At 37.0% G+C, this 20,923-nt stretch overlaps 1 protein-coding gene across 8 annotated transcripts in view; it reads right to left on the bottom strand.

Moving 5' to 3' along the window:
• The window catches only part of QKI (QKI, KH domain containing RNA binding), a 154,348-nt gene that overhangs the window by 30,041 nt on the left and 103,384 nt on the right, over positions 1 to 20,923 (bottom strand). For all 8 annotated transcript variants that reach the window (XM_030316753.1, XM_030316757.1, XM_030316758.1 and 5 more), the window contains exon 4: positions 10,615 to 10,758. In XM_030316753.1, the coding sequence (XP_030172613.1) occupies positions 10,615 to 10,758 (144 nt within the window). The remainder of the gene's footprint in view (positions 1 to 10,614; positions 10,759 to 20,923) is intronic.

The raw sequence follows: 20,923 nt of genomic DNA, 5'->3' as shown, positions 1-20,923 counted from the left end.
CTTAAGAGAAATAAAAATTAAAATTACAACAGGTGAAAGGATAAGCTGGTTTATCTATTCAATGAAATACTGTCAACAAAAAGGAAGAGCCCACTGATACACGCAGCAGCATGGATGAACTTCAAAAAGCTTTCACATCAGGCTATGTGAAAAAAGTCACAGAAAAAAGTTTCATTTATGAAATCTACAAAAGGTAACAATGAATCCAAAAGAGCTGAACTCATACAACCCAAGAGTAGAACAGTGGTTGCCAAGAGCTAGGGGTAGGAGAAATGGGGAGACATTCATCAAAGGGAACAAACTTTCAGCTATAAGATGAGTAAGTTCTACAGAACTCGTATACGGCATGGTGATTACACTTCACTGTACCTTTGAAATCTGCTGAGAGTAGATCTTAAGTGTTCTTACCACACACACACACACACACACACACACACACACACAAATAACTAGGTGAGGTGGCAGCTGTGTTAATTCTTGTGAAAACCATTTCACAACATATGGTAGGTCAAACCATCATGTACACCTTAAAAAAAAATCACATTGTACAACCTAAATATACATAATTAGTCAATCCTATGTCAATACATAAAATTTAGTGACCATTAAAAAGGGGGAGGGATTAACCCCAGTAGTTGCCTGGAAGCAGTGGGGGGAGGTGGTTAATTGACGGCAAAGAGGTGAAGGAAATTTCGACTGTTGTAGCGTATACAAGTTGTCAAAATGTACACTTAAAACGAAGAGGATTTATTTTGTGTAATAAGAAATTGGAAAAAAAAAAGAAATGGAAAAAAACCTTAAGCACGGTTTCTTTCCTTCTTTCTTCAAAACGTCTATTCTTCAGTATTGAGAAACAGCTCAACTGTACTTAAATCAGACCCATTAGTTGCCATATTATTTCTTAAACACAGATCTCTAGAACACTAGCTGTGAATGCACTCCCAGAAAAAAGATTTGATGGTCAATTAAATTCAGAAATGGTTCCTACCAGAGCCCCATAATAATTACTAGCATAGTAAAGGTTTCCTTTACCTGGAACACTCATGAAAAAGTGTCTCATGGAATACAGTTAGAGAAAGGTCACTGCCCTAAATATTAAGGATCTTGCTTTAAATAATTTTCTGGACCCCCAGTGCCCTGAAACACAGTCAACCTGGAATAAGTATTTGTTAATCTGAAAAGGATACCAGAATAGCTATACTTGGGTAACCAACCAATATCTCAAACGTACTACGTCCAAAACTGAGTTCCTGACAATCTCTTCAAAGTCTGTTCCTACTAAAGTCTTCTTTATCAAGGTAATAGCAATTATGTCCTTACAGCTGTTCGGTCTAAAATCCTTGGTGTCATCTCTGACTCCTTGCTTTCTAACATCCCATAGACAATCCATCAGCAAAACTTGCCAACTTCACTTAAAAAATATGCTCAGAATCAAGCCATGCCTCACTTCTACAGCTATCTTGGCCCAACCCATCGTCATCATTCATAGGGACTAATCCAACAGTCCATCAATTGGCAAACTTTTCCTGTAATGAGCCAGACAGCAAATGCCTTTGCTGGGCAGATGGTGTCTGTTGCAGTTACTCAAGTTACTTGTGAAGCACAAAAGAAGCCACAGACAATATGTTAATGAATTAGCATGGCTGTGTCTCAATAAAACTTTTTAACAGGTAATGAAATTTGAACTTCATACAATTTTCACAATTCATGAGGTATTCTTCTTTTGATTTTTCCCCAACCATTAAAAAACACAAACAGCATTCTTAGCTCATGGGTTATTCAAACACAGGTGGGAGGAAGGATTTGGCCCAAGGGCCATAATTTGAAGACTCTTACGAGAACGTCCTTTCTTGCACTCTTGAACTCTGTATCTGTTTTAAATAAGAGCAAGCCAAGTAATCCTTAAAGAATATTAGTCAGATCATGCCATTCCTTTCTCCTCAAAGCTTTCTAATGGTTTCACCCATCCTAGACTAAAAGCTTAAGTCCTTAAAATAGTAGACAATTAACTGATCAAATGTCCTAATATGTACGTGAACACATCAAAACCAAATTACTTACAAACAGGTTTACTGTGCTATAAAAGGCAAAATGAACTGGAAATTTATAACATATTACAATTTCCCTGTAGCAAGAATAAAGGAAATGAAAACATCCAATAACAGAATTGATAAATGAGTAATTTAATACGCAAGCTTTCTCTAAGGATCAAATATATATATATATATATATATATATATATATACACACACATGTATATTTACATATATATATTTACACACACACACATATAAAGTGATTTGAAAAACAATATATAAAAATAAGAATTTTTTTCCAGTTAAAGGAATTCTGTACACTTGTAAGCATATTAGGTGAATTCTAAGCTAAGGCTGTAAGATGAAATTGATCCACGAAATTCAACAGCCCAGTTTATTTTGAAGGGATCACAGAGTGTGAGAATTGTGATGTGTGTAACAACAAAAGCATTTAAATGTCACCTGAAGAAAGCTTCCCAATTATAATAAATTGAAAATATTTGTTTAAAAACCTAAGATTTACATATATAAGAACTAAATAATCTACTTAAAATTTCATTCGTCTAACTACAAAATAATAGTTCATCCTGGGGGCTGTATTAAATTAGTAACTATATCACAGAATTTTGAATAAAGAAATAGGGGCGCCTGGGTGGCTCAGTCGGTTAAGGGGCCGACTTCGGCTCAGGTCATGATCTCGCGGTCCGTGAGTTCGAGCCCCGCGTTGGGCCCTGTGCTGGCAGCTCAGAGCCTGGAGCTTGTTTCCGCTTCTGTGTCTCCCTCTCTCTGACCCTCCCCCGTTCATGCTCTGTCTCTCTCTGTCTCAAAAATAAACAAACATTAAAAAAAAATTTTTTTTTTAAAAATAAATAAAAATGTTTAGAAAAGCAATAAGACTTTGCAATAAGACCTACTACCAAACAAAAATGATCAACATACCCTGTCTTAAATATTGAGCAAAACTTAATAAATAATCCATACTGTACATTTCCATATGAATCATGAAAACTACCGTCTTTTCCTACTCAATTAACTTGTACAACAAAGCAGTTATATAAAACCAGAAATCATAAATCCCTAAATAATTTCATGTAACACTAATTTCGTTATAGGGTGCACTCAAAATAGGGAGTGTTTTTTATTGTATCAAATCTTGTCACAATGCACTGTTTCTTCCTAGAAAACCTTTGCTTACTGTTCCACCTACATACTTAGTAAAATCTACTGGTCAGTTTGAGGATTCCTCATAATCATTTTAGAAAAAGTGATTTTAATTTGCTCATTTCCTTCTAACTTTCATCCTTGTACTTCAAAATTCTTCCTCCCATTGAGAAAATAACATGGAAAGAAAATAAACTACAGGTGGAAATTAAACGTTACAGTTACACGGAGCTATCCAAAATCTTAAAATGATTTCATTGACATTTTCCTTCTCTAACTTTATACGTTTTTCACAACTACCTAACTGTTTACAATTAATGAGTCACTTCCTCACCACACAACAGCCTCATACCAGGTCACTAACTTGATGCCCTACTTGCAGAGGCCGATACAGAACCTGAATTGTATTTGAAGTGAAATAGCAATCATGACTTTAATATGATTCACATATATTTTTTAAATCGCTCTTACAAACTTACAGGAGAATTAATCAAATGGAATAAGACCAACAGTGGGAAGAGAGATTACTTCAACTGCGTGGCAGGAATACATGCGGTGCTCCACAAACACTTTGAAGGTAGATTTATATCAGTAGTTGGTTTCTGCCCCTAAGTCCCCAAAGATTAGCAAAATCAGGACATTGTTCTATAGTCCTTATTTATCAGTGAGTATAATTTACATTTTCACAGAAGATCACACTGTAATTATGATAGTGTACTGAAGGCCTCAGGAATCTGAACGTGTGCGGTTTAGGCTTACGGAAGTGAGATTCAAACCACCAAACTGTACTTAGGATAAAAAGGATATATTTAAGCAGATATTTGGTAGTAACAGATTTAGACTTGTCAGATAAAAACATTATATATAACTAGAGAAATTATTCTTCCCTAGTTATGCACAGTTTTGTGATGAACTGATCACTGAAGTCAAAGAAACATCTGAAATAAAATGGTATCATTTCCAAAGTAAGTAAGTTCTCTAGGTAAAATGTCATCAGACTCTAGTAATGAGTGAAGTGTGAATCATCTCAAACCCTTACGTCTGCAATGAAGTAAGAATATCGAACGATATTTTTCCTGAAACAAAGAATTGCCAAGTGCTCTCTAAGGTTTCTCTATGTCCATATGCTTGCTGGAAAAATGGGGGAGAAAAACCTACTTCATAAGGTTGTTTTGAAACCCAATCTGAATTTAAAGGGTTTGAACTGATTTACTAAACATTTAGTTGTGTATAGTGTTACGTGAATTGATGTGGACACAGTAAAATCATCAAAATTAGAAAAATTAGTCACACGGGAGTATAGTACAACCTTTACCCAGATTTATTAAATCTTAAAAATAGCAGATGCAATTAAATTACTACTTTTGATTATTATTTTAATTATGAAATTTCAGATAGAGCAAAAAAATCTCTGCTCTCTACTCTCTCCTACTCACCCAGGTCCCTTAAGCCAAGACTAGACCTTTTGTGACATTAAACAAGATGGGCAAAAACCCCATGACTATTCATGCAACTCTTTCTACATCTACTTCCTTCCAAACATGAACTTGTTCTACATAGTTAAGAAACATTTATACTGAAATAACACAGACAATCCCACATGTTAGCTATAAAATGTATTCTGTAAATGAAATGTGAACTGAATCATTCCCCATAGAAACAATATGAAACTAGGGGCTATGTACCTGGTCAAGATGTGAACATAAAGGTAAGAATACAGTGTTCTGTTACAAAAATGTCTATAATATCACACCACTGCTTAATATAAAAATCTAAAAATCCAAATATTTTTAAGAACCATGAGAATTATTTTATTCACATTTTTGTAATTTAAAGAGATTACAATTATTTTGTAAACTACTAGGAAAGCAAAAATTTAAGACTTTGGTTAATACCCAGGGTTTGAGACAGTGCTGGTAAGCAGTCTTTTTCATACAACACTGGCAGGACTGTAAACTGGTATAAACTGTCTGGAAGGCAACTTGAAAACTCTAATATGAACAAAGTATTAGAATTTTAAATGCACATACCCTTTAACCTAGTAATTCTATTCCAACAGACTTATCCTACAAGTAGCTATGTGCAGTTAATTATCCTGCTTGCTAGGTTTATGCAGCAACTTTTCAATGAAGAGAAGGGAATGGTCATTCTGCTGTTGTAGGTTCAGGGAGGTGCTCTCAAAAGATCCAAGGGCCTCCCATGGGGTGAGAGGGTGATGAGGGATGGAGAAAAAGACCACCACCAATGAACCAATAAAAGAAGCAAAAGGCCAAGAGTACTGAAAGGATCATTTACCTAAATAATAAAATCTCAGGGAAAATAATTCCAGCTCCTTTTCCTCTTGCCCCATACCTTCTTGAACAAGAGCCAAATAAGCTTTTAAACTCATCATCCAAAAAGAAAAAAAAGAAAAAAAATCAACTGGCTGTATCACTGATGACCACTACCAAACTGAATAATCTTCAGCAACAAACTCCTTCACTTGCCTTTCAAGACTCCACATTCCTGGTTTTCCTTTGGCCTCAGTGGCTCCTCTCCCAGGTCTCCTTTGCTGGATGGACCCCCTTCCTCTTTCTGCTCTCTAGTTGGCGAAGTACCCAGGGCTCTGTCCTCAACTCTTCTTCACCTTTATCCAATTCTTCCATGATACCATTCTAGCCTCGTGGCTCTAAAAGCTTCTGATATAATGACAACTTCAACGTTGACACAGTCTAGTCCCATCTTACCTAACCTGATTGTTATCAACAAACGCCTATTTAACACTTAGCATCTCAACGTTCACACTTTCGAACCCACCTGGCTCTTCCTGCCTCTCAAACCTGCTCCTCTAACTGTACAAATAGGAGACGAATCCAATTGCTCCGCATGAAAACCCTGACGTCTTCACGTATACACAACAACCAACCCATCAACGTTCCTGTCCGATTTACCTTGAACATAAATCCAGAATCAGCACTTTCAAACACTAGTCCCCATTACTTTCAGCTCACTCACAAACTACAAGTACTTGTGCATCAGCATCGCTGCTTTCTCCATCACTCTCAATCTATTCTCTATTCAAAATAATCCTTTAAAATCTAATTAAACCGTATTATTCCTCTCCTCAAATTCCTCCAACAGCTTCTCAAGTCAGACTAAAATCTAACCTGCCTTCTCACCCCTCCCCACTGACTTCACCTTCCACCACCCTCCCACCTGCTCACTGAGCTGCACCCCCTTTGATAGACCCCAAAAATGTCTCTGGACCATCACACTTTCTATTGTCTTTGCTTAGAAACCCCTTGGATATCCAAATGATGGCACTACATTTCAATTAGGTGGTTTTTCCAAATGTCACTTTCTGAGAGGCATTCTCTAATCATCCCTTATAAGATAGTATTTCCTTAATCCACGGTTCTCCATTCTCCTTACCCTGCCTGATTTTGCTTCACATCTTAGCACAACCTAACAGTTTATATCTGGTTTTGCTTATGGTCAGTTAATCTAAGCTGCAACCTCCCCACGAACGGAAGGTAAGCTTCACGGTGGCAGGCACTGTGCCAGTCAGCTTTATTTACTCTCTCTGTATCCTCAACAGCTGACACAGCAAATGCACGTGTGAACATTTACAGAGCGAACTCAAAGGCCCAGAAAGGAGAAGACTGAAGTTTCACAAATCAAATAAACACAGAGTGATTCAATCTGTGGGGGCCTAGTGTGGAATGTGTGTGCATGTATGTGTACTTTAGGTCTGGGGCAGAGTGAAAAATGAAGCTGGAAAAATAAGGTATGGCAAATCACAAACAAAACCGTAAGAATTCTGCGTTCTCCTCACGGAGTGAGAGGAACCACCAAAAGGCTTTTTTAAGCAAGGAGAGGTGACTGAATAGACTGCAATGTCACAAAGCAACAAGTATGGATGCTGGCTGTGTGGCTCTGAGCACCCCTGGCTCAAAGTAAGGATAAAGAAAATGCGGGCCAAAGGAAGTGAGCACATCCGAGGGATGCAGGAAATAAACACGACTGGATTTGGTGTTGTTCTGGACACTTGGTAAACAGCTAGAAACGCCAAACCACAGAAGAATACTGAAAATTTAGTCTTAACGGACAAGCAAGCATGTGAGATTGAAATGGCCACCAGAACCACATTTTGAGGATCACTACTCTCAGTATAAATTTTGACACATGAAAACCACAGAAACGTTTCAAAAAGTTGTCACATAATACAAGAATAAATTGTAAAGATCCCCTGGCAGCTCACCGGAGGGGCAATCTGAGGTTCTGCAAAGTGTAAATGCTGGTAAGAAACATGTTCTCGTTCACGCAGTGTTTCTGACAACCCTTAGTCAAATCCCATGGAGTTAGGGCAATAATTCTCTTCTGTAATAATGCATTTCAAAATAATTACTAGTCTCCGTATTATTCCCTTTATAACTTTTATGCAAATAGGAAAAAAAAATCAAAATGGTCTCCACTTTCAATCCGAAAATATTGTTTTCAAAATAGTTCAGCAATGATAAACTAAAGGGTTCTGTCTTGAGCCTTACAGTGAATTTTTTTTTTTTTTTTTTTTTTAAGTAAGGGTCAAACCAGTTTACTTAAAAACAATAATGAATTGAGAAGAACTTTTATTTTTCAATCCTGAATTAATGCATTCCTTTTATACTCAGCACTTGGAAGAAATAGTATATAAACCTATACAATTACAAAACAGTATTATTTAGACAGTGTTAAAAAGCTGCAGCAAACTTGTAAGCAACCATTGTGTGGTAGGCACTATGTGAAGCATTCTCCGTGTATTCTCTAATTGCACAGTAACTACATGAGAGGAAAAGGAGACAGTAAAAAGCCACAAAGGTGGGGTTCAAATCCAGAAGTCAGCTCTCAAATACTATATATCCTGCCTCCAATAACCTATATAAGTAAAAACCCAAATCACTGGACACTTCAGGACTGTAAAGCTTGTTTTGTTTAAGCCTTTGCTTATCCCAGCACCATCACCAGAAATGTGTAATATGAATGTTATTCCGTTTTCACTGAAAATAAATTCCGTGACATAGCATCCTTGTTACAATAAGCATTATCTGATGAAATGGATAGGATGGGAACGTACTACAAGAATAAATCACTTTATAGAACCTGTAGCTTAAAAAGTATTTTTATTCTAACATTTGTAATTCTAAGAAAGTTTTATTATTTCAGAGGTAGTGATTAATAACAACCCTAAAAAGTACTACCACAGGAGATAGACTGATCATCAAAAGTACTCTTTTCTTTTAAAATATAAATTGTATAGGGGTGCCTAGGTGGCTCAGGGGGTTAAGTGTCCAACTTCAGTTCAGGTCATGATCTCACAGTTCGTGAGTTCGAGCCGGCGTCAGTCTCAGTGCTGACAGCTCAAGAGCCTGGAGCCTGCTTTGGACTCTGTGTCTCCCTCTTTCTCTGTCCCTCCCCTGCTCACGTCTGTCTCTCTCTCTCAAAAATAAACATTAAAAAAAAAATGTTTTTAATATAAATTGAATTTTTAAAAAGTTTCTATCATTTTTTTTATCTACTACCACCTTTCTATATTCAGAGACAATTTTAAAATCAAAATGGTCTTAGAAGTCACTTATTCCAATTCTCATTTTGTAAATGAGGAAACAAACACAGAAATTTATTAACTTTCTGAAAGACACATGCTGGTTACTAACACAGTTCTAACATGATGCTTTTTCCCAGGTTAATAACTGTTTTGGGTTTTTCTCCAAGTTTTATTTATTTATTTTGAGAAAGAGAGGGAGAGAGAGAATCACAAGCAGGCTCCAAGCTGTCGGTGCAGAGCCTAACGCAGGGCTTGATCTCATGAACCTTGAGATTATGACCTGGGCCAAAATCAAGAGTCAGATGCTTAACCAACTCAGCTCCCCAGGCCCCCACTAGGTTAATAACTTTTGAGAACTACAGTAGCTTGCAGAATGATTATAGGTAAGAGTTTAAATTATCTGACAACTGGTCTATTCGCAGTATTAGGTGAACTTATTTGTGTGTATTTTGTGAGCTGAATATTTTCAGTTATATGTAGCAATAAAAATAATGTCAACGTTTTCTGATCATGGGACTAACAGTTCAGTATACTTAGAAAAAAAGCACTGTTCTATGTAGCTTTTCAAAACTGCACAATTATTAAGGAAAAGGAGGAAGGTTATATGGTTTAATAGTATGTAACTACAGGTTTTAGTCTATATTTAACCTGTTTGTTTATATCCCTTATAAGACCTACTGAATAAAATTTACTTGAAACTCTTGTCTTCCAAGTGGTTAACTTTGTCAAGTAAATGGAAAATTGTTCACGGCTTGTAAGTTTGTTTATAGAACAAATTATCTGGGGAATGAAGAACAACAGACGCCATACTCACTTATGTAAATGTCAATAAACTTTTGTTTGGCAGAATACTAACAGTACTCCTAGTTTTTTCAACAACAAGCTGGGGTTCACATTTCTATCATTTTTACCAATGTAAAAAATATTTTTTAAAATGACTCTGAAATCCAACAATCTATTTTTCATTTTCCACTGAAAAAGATAATACCCCGGGAGTGAGTGCAATCATCATTTCTAAATGAGAAGTTCCTAAAAGGGTTGTGTAATAATGAGGAAAAGAGAAAAGGGAGGGGGACTGTGCAGGGAGAGATGGGTGGGGTCTTTTCTTTAAGAGATGCCGCCCTCCAAAATTACTTTCAGTGTCTTATCAATTTCAGTGTCTTCTCTAAATAGGAACTTTAATAGTTTTTAGTAACTTAGAAAAAAACATGAAATGAGCTGAAGTGTGAAAAGTGTTCAGAATGGTGCCTGGTCTATCAGCAAAAGTTAGCTCTTTTTTTTTTTTTTTCCCCTAAAAGAAAATGTTACCGTATTATGTTCACTATGGAACATTTGAGACAATGACATGGCAGGAGGGTACCTGGAACCCACAGGCTAACATAGATCTTCCCACATAAGTATTAGTTGTACAGACTTTTCTGTGCACTCATTACTTGTTTACAAGGAGAAACTGCTCCTCTCTTCAAAAAAAAGCAAACAAACAAACAAAAAAACAATAAAAACCTTTCATCATTCATCACCCTACTGATAATGTACCTACTTTCTTACCTGATAATAGAGTGATGCAAAGATAATAATACCTTTGAAAAGTACACAACTAATGGAGTTTGCTCCTCTCACAACAAATCCTTCCCCCAAATAAACAGGCTTTCCCATTTAAGGATTTGAGCAATGTCTATGCTTGCTTACTATACTAGAGTGAATTATAAATTATTTTTTATATTGCGAGGCTACATGAGATTTCTAAAAAATAAATAACCTATTCTTTATTAACACAATCACTACAGTAATGAAAACAATTAAACAGAAAAAGGGGTTGGGGCCCAAATCTAAGATTTGGAAATTATTACTTACTGCAGGAACCAGTAATTTCTTCACTTCCTCAACGGCTCTCTTCAGTTTGATCTCTGCTCTGTTCTGAGCATCTTCCACAGTGATCAAGACGTGTAAGTCTTCATTGAGATGCTCCCAATTAGGCTTGCCTCTATTCTGCTCCTCCTGAAAAATTTACAAAGCACACGGTTACAAATTTTTCTTTTCAGAGAGAGTGTATCTTTCATAATACTAACCTGGTGCCAATTATTTAAGCTATGTTTGCATCATTTTGCTATGATGCCATTATAAACCTTCTGAATTATTCTCCTTGCAAAAAGACTGGGTTTTCGTGAAACTACTGGGTCAAATGACAGTTAATTCAACAAGTATTTGTGGAGCATCTACATGTACCAAGCATGGAACCAGATGCCAAACTGAGGCTACAAAGTAAGCAAGGCAGAGTCACAACCCCTGCAAGGGCTCTTATGTACTAAGAACCGATTATGGAGTCATCCTTAGGTAACCATGGAAAGCATATTATTTCTTCTGTGTTTTACTTATGGGTAAATAAGGCATCAAGGTTAGCTTAAGCAAGTCAGTTATCAAGGTCCCATAGCTAATAACATGCCAATTTAGGAACTGAATCAACATTTTCATTCTCAAGTTCAGTGATCTTTCCATTTCTTTACAACTACTGTTAGTAACATTGGCTGACTTCAAGATTAGGACAGCATTTTGCAAAGAAACATTACTGTGTAAGAGAAATGGAAACATTTTCACTTATAATCATTATAAGGAATACATGTAACTAGAGTTCCATCAGCCTTGCTTTAACAAGTCAACCATAAGGTCACTATCTGTATCAACTCACAAATGCTAGTTTCATAGAAAACATCAATGTTTTATTTCCCTGACTGCCTTTAAATCACTTAGTGAGGGATACCCAGGTTGGAAACCTAGTGGAGCTACAGGGAGGTTTAGAAGTAGGGTTGGCCACGTTTCCCTTTCACCAAAGATATAATAATTTCAGAATTACTTCTTGTTTTAAGTTTCAGGGATAATACTTTTAAAAATAATTTTAATTCGAAATTTGTAAAAGCATCAGAAACAGTATCAAATTAAAAATAAATATAAAAATGGTACATATAAATGTACCTGGCTCAGTGCGAGGCACCCTACATAAACAACAGAGAATACACACTGCTGTTGTACTTTCCTCTTAAAGGTCTCTATTTACTAAATTGTGAGATTTCAATCAAAGGGAAAAAAAGCTGGCAAAAATTAATAAAACTAACATAAAAAAGCTCTCTACTTACATGTTTGCAAAGGTCATGCTAGGGAAAAAATATGAACCTTAACCAGTAAGGACAGAAATAAATTCTAACAGTCAAGTATACGTTTCTGCCTGTACTTTCTATTAATATCATTAGTATGAAAATACATCCTAATGTTTGCCAAATCTGATTGGTGCCCAAGAAAATTAGGGATCCCGTTAATAAATGATGTGAATTAAAAATTAAATTTATGAATAAAATTTAGTTTTTTTCAGTGTGTACTGGTATAAATACTAATTGTTTGGAAGGAATTATTTAATAAAAATAACCTATTAAGCATTTCTTTTTGCCTAGGGGACAGACACCATGAAACGACGAGAAAAAATTGAGAACCTCAGGGCTCTCTGCATGCCAAAGAACATAAAATGCACATACACGTAACTCTACTGTAGCAAGAAAAAGACTTAACTTTTATGTTGAAAAATGTTGACAATACTTTTTCAACAAAATTTATGATTTTTTATGTTTATTAATTTTTTGATAGTTACTTGTATTTTCTGATGAACCTAGAAAAGTGTGTCAATAGTCACACGAACAAGGGACCTCTTGTTTCCAAGATAAAACAGTACTTCTACCAAGATAAAAGTAACACAGACAAGATTCACTCTCCTGGCTGAAACAGCCAATACAACAGGTAACACCCAAGAAATGACAGTCTCAAGCCTCTGAAGGTCACAGGCAGTAAAGCCAGTGCGGCTGAGAAACGGCAAATCAATTAAGTAAACCCCAAGATTACCCCAGCTCTCTGGCTTGGGAGTTTCCAGACTACAGCCCGGGAAGGGTGCCAGGCTGCCTCTCTGGGTTGAGGAGACTACGTGAAGATTCCAGGGAGGCCAACACAGCCAGAGGTCACAGAGAAGAGTCCTAGGAAGGGCTGCACTGAAAGAATCCTGGAGGTGTGTATAAGGTCTGCTCAAATGCTCGGCTGAACACTGATCGGTGCGTGTGTGGGAGAGGAAATACTGGTGGCTGGAGAAAGAACCTGCCAAAGGGTAGGGTTCAAGGTAAAAGTGGTGAGTTCTCAATGAGCCAGACTGAGATGAGAGACTTCACGAGTCACAGACACCGGGTGAAGTATACAGAAGGTCTTGCCTCAGTAGTGGGAAGTAACGAGAGCTGGTCTGAGCACTGTCCCAGGACTGTCCAAATAAATCTTAAAAGCAAGACCTAAAAGGATGAAAAGTGTTTCCAACTAACTCAACTGTGTCCCAGAGCAAAGCCCAAGAATATTTACAGGAATAGGAAATATCCACCCAAAAAGGTAAAAGTCATACTACATCTAGCATCTAATCACAAATTAAAAGACATGGAAAGAAGCAGGAAAATACAACATCCATGAGAAAAACAACAACAACAACAACAATCAAAACCAACCTAGAACTGTTATAATTAGTAGACATAGACACTAAAAGCTAATGTGCGTGTACATGCGTGTGCACTCACGTATGTAAGACACTAATGCGTACAGATATTAATACAAGGAAAACTGAGGAACATATATATATAATCCAAAATATTTAGAAAGGCCTAAGTACAGAAACTAAAATCGTGACTTACCACAGAAACTTTTCTACACGAAAAGACAAAAAGCCGAAGGATTTGAAAAGGAAGAGATACTATTTGCACGATAGGAAGAGAGAATAAAGTTAAAGTATAATGTGGCATTGTGCTTTACCAAAGGAATAAAATTTTAAAGTGTAAAAACACCATGGTAAATGTATACTCTTAACTAATTCAACAACTTAAATGCCAGTTAAAAACTGAAAAACAAAAGAAAGTTACATCTGCCCTAACGTAGGCTTCAAAATAAAGTTTTACTTACAGTTTTAAAAACACTCGAAAAAATAAACAAACACCCGAAAGAACAAAAATTTATAGACAAAGATAAAGGTGGTGGAATTATTACAAGTATATACTTTCACTCCCTCCTAAAATTCTAGAATTAAATTCTAGAATTAAACTCTACCATAGAGTTTAAAATGTACAAAAGTCGTAAGGAAGAAGAAAATGGGAAAGGAAACAATTTAGAAACCACAAAGCATATGGATAAGCAGTCAGGGATTTAGCAAATCCTAGATCCTTCCACCCACCCTCCTTCTCCCCCACAAAAAGCTGAGGAAATGGCAGCAATAGTAGGAGGGCTGAAGGTGGAGCTAAGAACCGGAAGACCAGGGAATTCTCGCGAAGGAGCAGCCCATCCTGCACATCCCCTCTCCCCAAAGAGCCGGCACTCCTCAATTCCCAGCAAAAACCTGGAAATGTTCCTCGTTACAGAACTGAGTTTTGAGGGGCAGTTAGTGGGACGTTTCCGCACCGAAGGCTGAGCTGTGCCGACCTCGCCAGGGGAGGGGATGGAAGGCCCGTCTCCAGGAGTCTGACCGGCCCGACAAACAACTAGAAAACAACCGAAGAGCAGCCACTGGCCAAAAAGTTAGGAAAGAAGCTAACTTCTGCAGACAGTTAAGAAAACACACTGTGTCCCTGAAACAGGTCAAGGACACTGTTGAAATAATTCCAAAGATAGAGCAGAACTTGAAAAACTAAAGATATAATAGTAAAAATGAAAAACCTGATCAAGAGATTGGAAGATAAGAATTGAAAAACTCCCTCCAGGTAGCAGTAAAGACAAAGATGGAAAATGGTAAAGAACAGTATAAAAATTAGAAGGCGAGTCCAAGAGGTCTAGAAACTAAATGACAGACATCTCACCAAGAAAAAAGAAAAGGGAAGAAGGGAGAAAAATCACCAACATAATACATACTTTTAAAATAAAACTGAAGGGTAAGAGCTTCCGAATGAAAAGGGCCCACTGAGTTCTTACAACGTAAAGAGATGAAAACTAAAAAAATCCACCGTTGGCAAGGTAAGCCACAAGGTAGAATAAGGAATAAATATCAAAGAATCTCAGTGGGAAGGAGGGGGGGCAGCTTTCAACTTCACGCTTCACAGAATTACATACTTTTAATCCATGAACGTTACCAAACTTGATTCTTAAAAAAAGGTTTTAAGATCACTCTACCCAGAGGCCACATTTATCCAATCACAATACATTGTAAACTCAGGCAGAGTTAAGCAAATTCCTTCAAAAGTGAGTTTTACGCCTAGTAATTATTTAATACAAATATAATTTCTCCCTGTGTCCTTTTTCTGTTTTTGAAATGGATAATAAAGGCAATCTGGAATTGGCAAATACTATAGAAGTCAATAAAGCCTATTCATAAAGGTTCTCTTTCAGTCATAAAAAAAACAAATAAGAAATTACAGTAGAATTAGGGTACATACTCTGTACCCAATACCTAAGAATCTACTCCTGGGGCATCTGGGTAGCTCAGTCAGTTAAGCATCGGACTCTTGACCTTGGCTCAGGTCACAATCTCATGGTTGGTGAGATCAGGCCCTCCATCAGGCTGCACACTGACAGCACGGAGCTTGCTCAGGAATCCACCCATCTCTCTCTGTCTCTCCCAATATAAATAAACTTAAAAAACAAATTACTCCCTAAATTTCTCACTTCAGTAAATAATTTGGGACAAATAAAAGGCTGAAATGAAGCACAGAGGAGGGATGGCAAAATGGATAGCATCCAAAATGGCGTATCTCTTAGAAACTATGGTCAAGACATTAAGTCTTTCCACAGTTACATTTCAGACAGTATTTCAGGAGTAAACAGGAGAAATAAGATGTGGAAAAATTAGCTCATTATTACTAATTACTATAATGCCTGCTTTATAATTACCCAAGGCAATGCCATTTCATATTATGTGTCACCAAATGTTCAGCAACACAGAGGAACATGATTTTTCTTTTTCACTGACATAGTCCCAAATGTACATTCCACCACAATCATCCCTGCTGATCCCTAGGCCTTCAAATTTAACTGCCATCTCGACACGTGGAAGTCCATGCACTCTCAAGTTTCAACTCAACGTGTCTGAACTGGAGCTCATTATCTCCCTTCTCTAAACTGGTCTACAATTATGTCGCAGCTGTTATTGATCCTTAATGAGTTTTCTCAAGATGTGTGGATTTTTACAACTTGAGGACAAGGACCAACTATACATATACCCATCCAATCCACACTAATTTCAGGTGCCATTTCTTGTTTATAGTCATTCCATGTGGTAAATAAATTGGCCTATCCACAAACATGGACTCTAATACCTATAACTTTACTGCAACTTATAGTTAACCTGTGTATTGTCTTATTCTAGCTTTTAGAAAGTTCAACCCTAATTGATTACCAGAACCATCGCTCATTGTTTTTTATATTCTTGACAATATGTACATAACTGACTTTAGACATATCTGGCCTTTAACAAATATTTACTCCAGTGAACAACTGAGCTCTTATTATTGAGGAGCGTCACTGAAATACATTAATATGGGAACGCAAGCTGGTGCAGCCACTCTGGAAAACAGGATGGAGGTTCCTCAAAAAACTAAAACTAGAACTACCCTACGACCCAGAAATGGCACTACTAGGCATTTATCCATGGGACACGGGGGGGCTGTTTCAAAGGGACACATGCACCCCCATGTTTATAGCAGCACTATCAACAACAGCCAAAGTATGGAAAGAGCCCAAATGTCCATCGATGGATGAATGGATAAAGAAGGTGTGGTATATCTATACAATGGAGTATATCAAAAAGAATGAAATCTTGCCATTTGCAACTACGTGGATGGAACTAGAAGGTATTATGCTAAGTGAAATTAGTCAGTCAGAGAAAGACAAATAACATATGACTTCACTCATATGAGGACTTTAAGAGACAAAACAGATGAACATAAGGAGAGGGAAGCAAAAATAATATAAAAACAGGGAGGGGGACAAAACATAAGAGACTCTTAAATCTGGAAAACAAACTGAGGGTTGCTGGAGGGGCTGTGGGAGGGGGGAAGGGCTCAATGGGTAAGGGGCATCAAGGAATCTACTCCTCAAATCATTGTTGCACTATATGCTAACTAATTTGGATGTAAATTTTAAAAAATAAAAAATAAATACATTAGTATACTGAAACTTTCCCCACATTGCCTTGCTGGTTTCATTATTTTTGTTTCTAAGTAAGTATCCATATATCTTGGTTTCTGGGTCTGCTTCTTTTCGACCTCATATTTAAGTTCCCAGTTGTATTTGATCATCTTTAACCTTTTATTCTTGTTCTCCTCTCTAGTCAACTTTCCCAGATTTTTTACAATAACGCTCATGAGGTCTGCTATTCATATCCAAAGACCGTGTTTTTCCTTTATCACCTCCATACTACCTTATTTCATTGTATCAGAAGAATGCAGTAATAGACGGGTCAATTTTTTTTTTTTTCCAAACTGCAGGACTGAAGTTATATCTTAACATAACAAAGTAAGAGCAAAGATAAATTACATATAAATAATTGCTACGTATATACATATGTTCAAAGTTCAAAACCATGGACCTTGACTCTTTTAAGAGATGGAAATGACAAGACAGCATTCAAAGAAGTGGAACAACTTTATTTATACAGTAAATTAAAATTGAGTAGCATATAAAGCAGGTTTATAATGTCATTCATATCTGATTATAGAGGAGGTAGGTATAACTACGAACAGTACTTCACTATGGTCTCCATTCTTGACAAGTATACTCTAAAGAAATAACAAATTTCAAAATAACTTTCAGTCTCAGGTGATGAAGAAGAAATTCAGAAATGAAACTAATGATGGGGGTGATGATACGACAGTAACTAAACTTTTATCAAACACTTACTGCTTGCCAAGTACTGTGCTCAGCAATACAAACACACCACCTCGCTCGATCCTCCTAACAGCCCTGTGAGTGCAGCACTATTACTGTTACTATTGTGGTACCTACAGGCTGAGACACATGAGGCTGGCCCAAGTCACTTAGACAGTAAGTGTTCTACCAGGCAGAATGACTTTCAGAGCCTGCACTGGCAACACTAATTCCTAGCATACGATATCACCTGCACGAGAGCCTTAAGCAAATTGCCCCAAAATAGCACACATCAGTGAAAAAGCCAGAAACAGAACACTGAGAACTTGAATCTTGATAACTTTTTCTATTTTACCATTTTACCTTTCAAAATTTTCGTATGATATTTTAAGCCCATCTTGTTTGCACAGCATTCAGAGCTAGGAGGGGCTCTGGATGCAGATAAGGAAACACAGCGAAATTATCTGGTAAATGTGGTTTTTGCTTCTTTGGTGTTGGTCCTATGTCTGAATTCCAAGTCCAGGGCTCTTTCTCCATAAATGAATTCCCGAATCAGTTACATCAAGAACCGTACCAACAACTGGCAGAGAAGCACAGTGAAACAGATCTCTTAACATCTACAAGATGACTTTTTTCTAGATCGGAGAATTGTCTATCAAATTTCAAGGACACAAATATAAGCAAAAATGCTCAGCCTGTGGCCACTTACACACAGAATTCCTTCAGTTACTAAAGTTTTCCATAGGTGAGAATCAAAACTAAAATTTGGTCTTAATGCATAATAAATACAACCAACATTATTACTAAGTTAGGGCTAATCAAATCATCGTCCTGAAGTAAGTCCTAACCATTACTCTTCAATTATAATCATCCACTTCATTTTTGTAGCTACTATATTCAGTGACATAAAAATATTTTTAAAATCCTCAAAATTTAAGAACTAATTTGCTTTTGACTGGTTTGAGGTTAAAACCAAAACCCTGATGAGTCAGTGCCCTGGGAAGTTTAAAATTATGTTCTAATTGCAGTATCTATCTGCACAACAAAGTAACTCTATAACATGAAACATCAGACCACACTGATTGTCTCAACCCCTGCTGATAAACTCTTTTAATTACACCTCTGTAGTCAGGCAAATGAGCACAAGACTTCTCCCCCTACTGTGCTCTTAATGTGAAAGTTCATATGCCAAAACTTCCAAGAAAGGAATTCAAAAGTGTTACATATTTAAGCAAACCAAGGTTTCAATAACACACTTATGAATATATGTATTTTTAGCCAAGTAATAAAGCTGAGACATATAACCATCTCCAGCTGTATACACAATCTAAAATTAGCTTAAGAAAAGTTCACTGAGAGACTGGACATAAAGCAGATTTCACATAATTTAACTGCTCACTGACTCTAACTTTTAACTTGAACTTGAGCCCTGCAACAATCATTTTTCAAAGCAAATTATTTTCTAATAATATATGAAGATCAGAATATGCATATATTCAGTCTGTTGCAGACTCCCAGTAAGTTCTCAAGGAAGCAGGCATTCAACAGATGCTTATTAAATTAAGCACAATGCAGCAATTTATTAAATTTGAAGAACTTTTGTCTTATGTCAAATATTTTCCAACTTAAGAACAAAAGGACTATCCTCAATACTTTTCTTTCACAAGAAACATCAACTGCCTACAAACAATACTAAATGCCTGTCAGGTATGTCCTCCTTCTAATTTTTTTTTCTACTTAAAAAAAAAAAAAATTAACGTTTATTTATCTTTGAGACAGAGCATGAATGGGGGAGGGTCAGAGAGAGAGGGAGACACAGAATCCGAAATGGGCTCCAGGCTCTGAGCTGTCAGCACAGAGCCCGACGCGGGGCTCGAACTCACGGACCGCGAGATCATGACCTGGGCCAAAGTCGGACGCTCAACCGACTGAGCCACCCAGGCGCCCCCTCCTTCTAATTTTTATATAGTAATTCCACTAATTTAAGTGTAATGACTGCATTTGCAAACTAAAGTATCACCAGTCAGGGCCAAACTACGTCCAAATAATATTGGTTTCTTCTAATGATGACCACAATCTGTACAATTCCTCTAGATCTAGAGCTGCTTTACTTTGTGGAAATCATTTCGGACGTGACCATTTGGGAAGCTGAATATGACCTTAATGACGCCATAGGTAAGGCTGAAGAGACTGAGCAAAATCTGCGTAAAGACTTTCCCATAACAATCAAAAATGATCAGGTGATTTTAATTTCATTTCCCGGCAAATTTGAAGATAAATGGCCAGCTAATGGTAAACAAAAACAGAAAGTGAGAATAGAAATAAAGAACTGTTAGGGAATCCTTTTGGAAACTTGTGGCTAAGTTTCTGCTGCTCATGATCACTCACATAAAAGCAGTTATTTATTGCCCATGGAAGCACGAAACACTTCCCCATAGCATTATTAGAATTCTTTTGCTATTCAAATGTGAAATTTTGTATACTGTGTCCTATTCTCTTCACCATCTAGCACACATGAAATTATGAAAGGTATAGAAAAACAGTCATTTGTTTTAAAATGTGATGTTTTAAGGGGCGTCTGGGCGGCTCAGTCGGTTAGGCATCTGACTTCAGCGCAGGTCATGATCTCATGGTTTGTGAGATAGAGCCCCGCATCAGGCTTTTGTCCTGGCAGCTCAGAGCCTGGAGCCTGCTTAGGATTCTGTGTCTCCTTCTCTCTCTGTCCCTCCCGTGCTTCCATTCTGTCTCTAAAAAACAAACAAACATTTAAAAAAAAAAAAAAAAACCCAAAAAACAAAAAAACTTCAGTGTGACGGTTTTAAAATATTAAATTGGAATATTTATAGGGCGCCCAGGTGGCTCAGTCAAACATCTGACTTCGGCTCAGGCCATGATCTCACAGTTTGTGGGTTCGAGCCCCACACTGGGCTCTGTACTGGCAGCTCAGAGCCTGGAGCCTGCTTTGGATTCTGTGTCTCCTGTCTGTGTCTGTGTCCCTGCCCCACTCATGCTCGCTCTCTTTCAAAAATCAATACAGATTAAAAACAAATTTAAATTGGAATATTTACTTGCTCATAGCACAAAGGAAAAAAAAAAAAAGACTTCACATTTCTACTCATTTTCTTTTCCAAATCATCCAAATCCTAATTTCAAAATTCATCTTTTAATGAAATTTTCCCCAGGTCCTCTCAGGATGTTTCCTGTGTTGCCATCCTATCATTTTGTCTTCTGTCATACTAAGTCTGATATATATTACTACCTAAAAAACTTCAAGAAGTTTAGAATCAAACTCACCTTCATACTC

The sequence above is a fragment of the Lynx canadensis genome, chromosome B2 (assembly GCF_007474595.2).
Source record: "Lynx canadensis isolate LIC74 chromosome B2, mLynCan4.pri.v2, whole genome shotgun sequence".
NCBI classification, from domain to species: Eukaryota; Metazoa; Chordata; class Mammalia; order Carnivora; family Felidae; genus Lynx; species Lynx canadensis.
This window is presented reverse-complemented; position numbering and strand designations above follow the sequence as displayed.